The sequence below is a fragment of the Pteropus vampyrus genome, unplaced genomic scaffold, assembly GCF_000151845.1.
Source record: "Pteropus vampyrus isolate Shadow unplaced genomic scaffold, Pvam_2.0 Scaffold371, whole genome shotgun sequence".
Classification (NCBI taxonomy): domain Eukaryota; kingdom Metazoa; phylum Chordata; class Mammalia; order Chiroptera; family Pteropodidae; genus Pteropus; species Pteropus vampyrus.
This window is the reverse complement of record NW_011889152.1, coordinates 141044-150125: the sequence shown is the minus strand read 5'-3', so window position 1 is coordinate 150125 and position 9082 is coordinate 141044. Positions and strand designations below refer to the sequence as shown.

Below are 9082 nucleotides of genomic sequence, written 5' to 3'. Positions count from 1 at the left end.
ACTTCGGACAACCTGCCGTCCTCTTCTCTGTGGCCTGATGCCTCGTGTGTGGCCAGCATCCCACGTGTGCTCGGAAGACCGGATGACACGGGTCTAGTAGATGAAGCCGCTTCGACGTCGGAAGCGTTTCTGAAGACCGGCCTGTTGGCTTCTGACAGCTGTGTCCCGTCTGTCACCGTGCCTGGGCTCTGGCTCCCCACTTCTCACGTGGGCTTTGCTTTAGAACATCTTGGGGGCTGGAGCCCCAGTCGGGCGGGTTGGGACAGGCGTTTTAGGTAGCGAGGAGCCGAGGATGGACGAGGGTGCCGGGAAGGTCCTCACTGGCTCCCCAGGTGTCAGGAGTCACTGCTGGAGCCCAGGTGATTGGATGGGACTGTCCGGGAAGAGCTGGGATTTTGTCGATTGAGAGTTTTGTGCTTTGCTCCGTTTAGTGCTGTAGGGGTTGATCTGTGTTAAATAAACATAGGAGTTATTCCCAAAGCAGAGGGACAGGGACAGGGACAGAGAGGTGGCCGTCCTTGCTCTTTCTAAACCTGTCAGCACCTCTCAGTGGAACAGGAGCCCCGTGGCAAGGCCAGCAGGAGGCGGGCGCCGGGGCTTCGGCCCTGCGACTCGTGGGGGGCCCAGATGGCTGACGTGCGTGCTGGTCGCAGGACCGCGGACAGCTGGCACTCTGTCCTTGTGAGCCCGCGTTGCCTTGCTCGGCTGTGCCTGGCCCAGCTCTGCGTGTCCGCTTTGCTCCGCAGCATCCGCCGGCCGCCCTTCCCCAGCCCCCTGCGGCCGCCGTGGCTGCTGCGTGCCTCGGGCGCGGCATGTGCGCTGTGCCGGGCGTCTGGGCGCCTGTTTTACTGTGTTCCCTCCGTGCCGTCCGATCCGCTCTGGCGATGAACCCGGCCCGGCAGCCTGGGCCGTGGCTCTGGCCATCGATCACGCCCTTTCTCTCCGCCTGTCTCCTCGTTCTTCGCTGTACTTTTTCTGACTTTTGGAATTTCTTTGACGTCTCTTTGCTCTAGTCCCTCGGAACCTCGATGTTTCATTTCTATTCTTCCAGTAAGTTCTGCGAGCTCAAGACCGTCGATGTCCCTGCCTGTCTGGCCCTCCTGAGGCCAGACGTGTGCCCGCCCAGGGCCCAGCTGGGGCGCCCTCCACCCCACCGCGTCCATGGGTCCCAGCCAGCAGCTCTCACCTCACCTTTTGTCTGACAGGGCCAGGGCGTTTTTGTAAAACCGAGAGAGGCCCGCTGTGTCCCCACGTGGGCCCCACAGGCCCTGTAGAAGGGACACAGAGGAAGGGAAGTTTCCACGGGAGCTGATGCCTCAGTTGAGACCTGAGCAATAGCTTCAGGCTGTCACAAGGCAGGACGGGTGCCGGAGTCGCTGCAGCCAGCAGCAGGAGGCCCGTCCCATCACGGCAGTCTGCGACTCGTACGCATTCGCGGTGCCTCTGGCCCTCTCGTCGGCCTCTTTAGCTTCTAATTATGTTTCCGCTGATTTTACTGGGTGTTCCCGGTCTCCACTGGTGTCCTCTGCACTGGGCGTAAGGTGCAGCCCCTGCCTGTGCCCCTAGTGAGGGTTCCGTCTCCTGCATCACCGGTGTGGTCCTTCGTGGGGTGGGCTTTGCGGTTCCTAGTCGGGGGACGGCGGCTCTGGCACCGAGTTCCTGCCGAGGTGGTCCTCAGGCGCTCACGGGGCCGCTGTTGCGTGTGGCACGCTCGCCCTCCCAGCAGCCGTGGCCCAGGGAGCTGGCTCCATGCCAAGCTTGCCGAGCCGTCAAGTGTGCCAGAGATGCGTTCCCAGTGTCTTCAGGCCAACCGGATCGTGTGGCCTCGGTCTCACGCCGCTCCCCGCTGGGGTTGGGCGCTGCCCCCCAGAGCCCCGCCCGGCCACAGGCGCCCGCCAGTCCCGCCTCCTGGCCGCCCTGAGGCTCGCACTCTGCCCCTGCGGCCCAGGGGCCGCGTGTGGCCTGGAATGTGACGCTGTCCCTTCACCCCTCAGACGCAGACTGGCATCAGTATGATGACATCATCTGCATGAAACCCCCCGGGCAGTTCCAGAGATTTTTCAACCACATCTGGGACACGACGAAGAAGAACGTCATGAGGGGGAAGCAGATCGCCGCCTGCGTCATGCTGGACCGCCTCCTCGGCGTCCTCCAGACCTGGAACGCCATCAATTTGAAGAACTTTTTCACCCAGTTTAAGCAGTTTTATTTTGTCGTCCACATGCCCACCATCCACGAAGGGAACGCCCAGCCCTGGCAGGAGCTGCAGTACGAGGAGAAGCAGGTATCGGGGTGGCCGTCCCCTGCTGCCGCGCCGCCCAGCGCCAGAGGACCCCCTGCATTCGGTGGGATGGGTACAGGGGGGCAGGTGCCCTTCAGCCCCCGTGCCCGTCGCTCGGCCTCTCGGGAATTCTCCGTCCTCCACTTTCTTCCTCCTCTCACAGCTGGACCCACCTCCTCACCTAGCCCCCCACTGAACCCCGTTTCTCACTTGGCTCCACCCCATCACTAGACCCTCCTCCTCGCCTGGCCTCTAGGCAGAGTACAAAGAAGGGTGGAACCCTCCTTAATCGCATCTCCATGGTTGCTGTGGTGTGGCCTGGGCAGTTTTGAGACGGACCTGGGGCCACTTCTGAGATGGCAGTTGAACCCCAGCCTGAAGGCCTGCCACCACTGTGGGGTCTCTGGACAGCCGTGTTGGTGGCAGCTCCCGAAGGCCCAGGGTGGCTAGGCCCAGAGGGGCGGGTGCTCGGTGTTTCATGGGGAGGCGGGGCCGTGGGACGACTCCCCCATAGGCCCCTCAGGGGCATCGGCCTCTGCTGAGCTGACACGGAACTGGGGGCCCACTGACGGGGCAGTTCTGAGGGGTTCAGCCCCGTGATCTCGTGTCTTCTTTTTCTCCTGGGCCAGGTGAAGAAAGACCTGTGGGATCATTTGACAAAGCAAGTGGCACCATTTCAGGAAGGAAGTGGGGACCCTCTGCCCGAAGACCGACCAGTGAAGAGTAAATTGAGAATGGGCCTAATTATCCTTAACTTGGTGGAAAATTTTGACTTTCCCTTGTCACCCGATGACCTGGCCTTGCTATGCACCCTCCTCTGCTCCAATGCCAATTCGCCAGATGCCTTTCACAGAGACCTAAGCTGTATCTTTGAGACATCGCCGAGGTAGTGTATGTGTGTGTGTGTGTGAAAAGATTTTATAGCGATCTGTAATGATTTTCATCTGATAAAAATCAGCGCTTGTCATAGGGGGATAAAAACTACCCATAATTTTACCACTCACCATTCATCCTTCCAGCCTTTTCCATAGCATCTATGTTAAAATTTTATGACATGTTGAGTCTGCTGCTTTTGAGACACTACGGTGTGTGGCGACTCCGTCAGGAGTTTTCTGGGGGGCTTGCCTGAGGGCCTGCTGAGTGCCCGATGCTTTGCGGGGGTTGCTGGGGGTACCCCGTCTCCCTTTCTCCCTGTTCTAGTCACTCAGACCGGCCCTGTGCGAGGAGCTGGCACTTCCTGATAGGACATTAGACCCGCAGGTGCGTCTGACACTGGCTGCCCTCGCTCACTGTGGGGTTCTGCTCCCTGTCTAGCTGGCGAACGTGGCTGGTGAACCTGTGCCAAAGGAGCATGGACATGAAGGTCGACCTCTGGGTGGGCACCCTGCCTGTGCTGCACCGCTGTATGGAGCGGTCCCCTCCAGGGAGGGACGCCAGGACTCAGCCCGAGGACACCTGGGCAGCCCTCGAAGGAATCTCTTTCTCGGAGTTTCGGGAACGAAGAGCAGATCAGTAAGTGGGCACCTCTACGTGGAGGTCTCAGAGTGGACACTGTCCCCTGAGATCTGCGCTGGGCTTCAGCGGCGCTGTCCTGCCTGCTCCTACGGATGAGTGTTGTGCCACGTCTTGTAAAATTATTTCTTTCAAGTTTTTTTTTTCTAAACTACAAGACATATAAAGAAACTTACGAAAACAGCCTGTCGCAGTGCCGGAGACAATCGGGTCGTTGGCATGAGCGGGCATATCTCCGAGGTTTCGTCCAAATGTGGATATGTGGCTGCTTCCGTGCTGGAGAGCCACGGCCCAGAGGTCATGTATTCTGTCTTCCAACATTTTTCTTTTTTCCTCCCACTTCTCAGTCCTTGGTCAGTAGGTGGACATCCGCATCGTCCTTATACCAGCCGCTTAGTCCTTCATTTCTCCTGCGGCAGTTACGGAGTGGGGACTGTTGCCTGTTGTTGCTCTGTGCCCTGCTCGGATGAGCACCCTTGCCCCGTCCCTGTCTAGTTTCTCCTCGTAATAAATGCCCGAGAGCAGAGCGGGCAGGGCCAAGGCTTCGCACTTCGGACGTGCACATCTTGAGGCGGCGAAGCCCCAGCCTTATGGCAAACTAAGCTTTCTTAGGAAAGACGCGGAAAGCACGATCCACGGAAGAAAAATGGTAAATCGATTTCAAGCACGAAAGTCAAATCGCAATCAGAGAAGACATAAATGGGAACTACGTACGAGAAGATGGATACCGCAGCTCGTTGCTAAGCTCAGCGCCCCCCGTGCACGGTGTCTTTTGTCAGAGAAACCATTCCAGGCCTTGCCACCCCTCCCCCGATCCAAAGGGCACCAGCCTGCAGGTTTTTAGGGGTTAAAACTATGAGCTAAATTAAGTTATTACATCTTCACTGTTATTGGAACTTCTTGAAATTAAAGCCAAATTAAGATTATTTATATAATTGTATATTTTTTTAAATGCCCTCCAGTGGTATACGGATGATCTAGGAGAAATTTAGCCTTTCATGACAGATACTAGCCTTGGCCCTAAAGTGTCTGTCTGTCTTTTGGGCAGAAGTGGCCGTTAGTACATCCTGAACCGTTAGCCGTATGTTCTTCATCGCCCCCGTCGCTTCTGTGGCACCCTGCTTTATTTATTTCCCAATCATCATCTTTTGGGGTCTCCAATATAATTTTACGGAATGAGCATAGTTTAAAGACCTTTGCTGGGGCTCACTCGCACTGTTTGACCCATGGCGCTCAGTTACTCATCCAGATGTGTCATTCGTAAAGCATCGCCCCCACTTTGGAAAATACCATGGCGACGCCTCCAAAAGTTAACGTTGGTCGGAAGTTACAAACTTCCAGCTGCAAGTTCTGGGCGACACAGCGCGGTGACTGGTTAGCAGCGCTGTCTTATATGCTTGGAAGTTGCTAAGAGAGTCGATTTTAAATGTTCTCACCACAAAAAAGAAATGGGAGCTATCCTAGGTCCTTCCTGCCAGTGGACCCGTGCAGTATTTGTCCTTTGGTGACTGGCTCATTTCGCTTAGCCTCCCGTCCTCCAGGTTCCTCCATTTGGCCGAATTCTTCGTATGTTATTATTTACTTTTCATTCAGTTCACTACTCCGCATTTCAATGATTTTTAAAAATCCGGGCTTTCGCCCTCCCCTCGGACCTAATTTTCCTCACCTCGGTCTGTGTTATGGGGCTCACTGCGCCTTCTTCTGTTCCTCCTCGCTGTCCCACAGGGAGCAGCTGCTCCAGCTCATGGAGGAGAAGAAGCACTTGCTGGAGGTAGACGAACACCTGTTTCGATCCTGGTTCAGTCTGCTGCCTCTGGGCCACCTGGCTTCCTACATGGGCAACTTCTCCGACTACCTGTGCCGCTTCCCCTCGCGTGTCCTGGACTGTCTCCTGGGGACTTCGTACCGGCTTCGAGGACTTCGGGAGCTCTCCAACGTGAATCTGGAGGTTCGTCGCCTGCAATAGGCTCTTGAGATCTTCCTTAGCACAAGCCCGTCAAAGAGTAAACGTGCAGAGCCCGGGATCCTCCTTCTCCGAAACCGGACAGGGCGAAACCCTTAGAAACCAGGGAACTGGAAGGGGTCCCCGTCTCCTAGGGCTGGAGCCTTGCGCTAGGCAGGATGGGCGCTGGCCCACGTCGCGCTTACTCTCTTTCCTTCCCAAGTTTGGAGCGGAGAAAATGGTACAGTTTTAAATCCCACATTTTATTTGTGAGAGATAGAAGTGTAGTAGCCTAGCACCTCAAAACCTCTTTGTAGGAGGAGAAGGATTCATCGGCGGGGCCTCTTTCTGTGGAATTTTTTTCGGGTCTGTCTGAGCGAAGCCAGCGGCGTCATCGTTAAATCTTCTTTCTTGCTTTTCTTGTCTTTGCCACCCTAGGATGTTGAGAATGTTCTGAAAATGCTGTTGCAACTCCTGGATATTTATCAGGACAAGTGAGTAGAAAAGCCACACGTATGTAGCTACCTGCCGCTGCGTGGCGCTGTCCCATATTTGCGGCCATAATCGGAAGGTCATAAATCAATGTATTTCCCTCTTCTTTCTTCAGCTTATTGATGTAATCATCCTATTTTTAAAGGGACGATAATAGATAGAAACTGCTAAGATTTTCGGCTTCTTTCCATCTGGGCTTTTTCCCTACGCATTTTTTCCTTTTACTTCTAACGATCATCCCCATGCGGCATATTCACCCTCATGTCCCGCATTGCGTTACTTTTTTTTTGCAAGTCGGGCCAGTTGAAAATAAAAATCCAAGTAGCTTTATTTACGTAATTATCCGAAGCCATCTGCTCCTGTGGGTTTTTGTGACTTCTGACACCTGCAGAAAGGGACAGGAAGCGGTGCGGGAGGGGCAGGTTCCGGCAGCACCTCCACCTTGGCTGAGTTCTTAGGGTGTTCAGGAAGGCGGAGGCCGGAGCGTCAAGCACCTGTGACTTCGGGGCCCTCCCCTGACCCCGGGTGTTAGGGCATCGCCCCAGCGAACCCTTTCTTGTGCTCTGGTCAACTCGCTCACTGTCACCTCCGGCCCGCATGTAGCCGGACGCGGCTCTGTGCACAGGACACGTTCCTCCAGCCTTCCTTCCCTTCTCCTTCCCTCCCTGTATCTTTTGGAGTGTTTTTCAGATTTACGGAGTGTGTGAATCTTTAGTCGTATACATCCTTAGCTTTTTTTCAAATCAGGGACGACCCTTGGAATAGTTTCACTTTTTGTTAAAACGGTGCAGACCATAGGCAACCAAAAGGATTCTGTTTTCTTTTTGTCTCGGTTACGAGTTCAAGATGGATTGAAATTTTCCGGCTGTTAATTGAACCTAACGGGGTCAAATCAGTGCCTTACCTGTCGGCGCTTTAAAGGGACGGAACTCATCGTGGATAACAGTACTGTTTCCCACTTCTGCCAAATCGCTTCAATGATTTCTCTTAACTCTTTGCGGGGTAGGATTCTTGAGGAGCCCTTGGTACAGTCTTACTTGACTGTGTGCCTGAGAATTCATGAAGCTATCTGCAGACTCACAAAAGACCCGGCCCTTTATGAGATGCCTGCCTTATCTGCCGAGATTGTTTGCAGAATAATACTTAACACTCTAGCGGTAAGTGGGGCACATATACGTCATTCATGCTCAGGACACGTATGGACTTCCAAGCAGCCTCAGCTCGAAAGGAGGTCGGCTAATGCTAGAATCGCAGAAATGACCCAGAGTGGCTGGTTCCCTCGTCAAACATCGCTGGGCGCCTGGTTGATGCCGGTTCTGTTCCGGGCATCGAGGATATTTTGGAGGACCCGTAGGCGCCCTTGTCCTCCCGGGTCTTACACCAGAGGGAGCGTGTAGATGACAAGGAAATGACAGCAGTGCCAGCGGCCGGGACGGCAGAAGCCCCTCGTCCCCATGCACGACCACGTGGTCTTGCTCACCCGTGCTTTTTCCTGTACGTTTTATCTTAAACACAGAAGCAAAGGCTACAGGTCCCGCGTGCACACCTCGGTGCCTCCCCACACAGGTGGGCGCCCCGTGCCGCCCCCCGCCTGTCCCCCCCCCGAGGGCGATGGCGCCTGCGATCTCTGCCACCGCAGATTAGTTTGCCCATGTTCGAACTTTCTGTTTCTTGCATCTGACTTGCTGCACTCACGTCACGTCTCCGAGATTCATCCATGGCGTTGCATGTGTCAGCCGTTCACGCTTTCTCATTGCCGCGCGGTCTTCACCCGCTCGAGTTTATGAGCTGTGAGATGTAGGTGCTAGAGAAGCGAGTTTATGTTTAGACTCTTTACGAGTTAACCGTGTTACGAGTCGGAACTGTGACGATCACACATGTTTTAACTTGATTCCTTTTAGTTTGGTTCTTTAAAATACCACAGACGCATTTTAAAATCATATTATTGATACGATGATTGCTTTCGCCCGAAGCGGGTGTTATTTAAGCCATCATCGGCAGCTGCCAACTTCCAAATGAAATTTGCCGGTTATTTGGGGTTTATTTCCCTGCGGAAATGACGATCTTAAATGTTGGTTTGGCTCTCGGATTAGCGTAATCCACAGAACGGTCAAAATACTCTTCCTATGCCACGAAAACAAAAAGCTTTGCAAAAAAAAAAAAACCAGACAGGAGTACGTGCTGAGTTTTTTAAAGAGCTTCTGGTTGGGTGCACAGGGTTAATGGGGTTGACAGGGCACCGGGTGGGAAATCGAGGAGCGAGGTGAGTTTCGGGAGCAGGTTCTTAGGCTCGGCCTCTTCTCGCCCTTGTGTGCCTGGCCCTGTGCCCGGTGCCGGGAGCCGAGTTGGGGAAGGGCAGGGCCCGGCAGCGAGGACCGCGGAGGGCCGTCCGGTGGGCGCGTAGTTGTGGGGCAGTGGGTGACCAGGGAGCTGGTGGGCACGCGGTGCCCTGGGAGCACAGATGGGGGGAGTGGGCACAGGCTGTGGCCGGAGGAGAGGCCCCGGCCTGGGCAAGACCTCATCACGGAGGGCGTGCACACCCGGCCAAAGCTTCTGGTTTGTTCTAGAAGGTGCTGTGCCCTTCAGGCACTTTTGAGGGCCAGTTTGTCTGGTTTTCAGCTGGAGCCGGTTGCCGCCTCCACGGCCACGCTGTCCTGAGCACGGCGCTCCTGTCAGCACCTGAGCACGTCCCTGCCCAGCACCCCCCACCAGGGCAGAGGGTCCCCTTCACGCGCCCGGGGGACCGCCTCTGCGCTCCCATCTGGGCGCTTGCCGTAGGCGGCGGGCGTGTCTGTCTGTCTGTCTGTGGGCTGTTGGTCTGTCCACTCAATGCTCAGCTCCTGGGGCAGGACTGG

At 55.4% G+C, this 9082-nt stretch overlaps 1 protein-coding gene across 1 annotated transcript in view; it reads left to right on the top strand.

Moving 5' to 3' along the window:
- RNF213 (ring finger protein 213) overlaps nt 1–9082 on the top strand; it is an 86045-nt gene that overhangs the window by 19493 nt on the left and 57470 nt on the right. The window contains exons 6-11 of the mRNA XM_023523011.1: nt 1995–2284; nt 2911–3167; nt 3596–3793; nt 5519–5741; nt 6174–6229; nt 7234–7622. Coding sequence (XP_023378779.1) covers nt 1995–2284; nt 2911–3167; nt 3596–3793; nt 5519–5741; nt 6174–6229; nt 7234–7622 — 1413 coding nt within the window. The remainder of the gene's footprint in view (nt 1–1994; nt 2285–2910; nt 3168–3595; nt 3794–5518; nt 5742–6173; nt 6230–7233; nt 7623–9082) is intronic.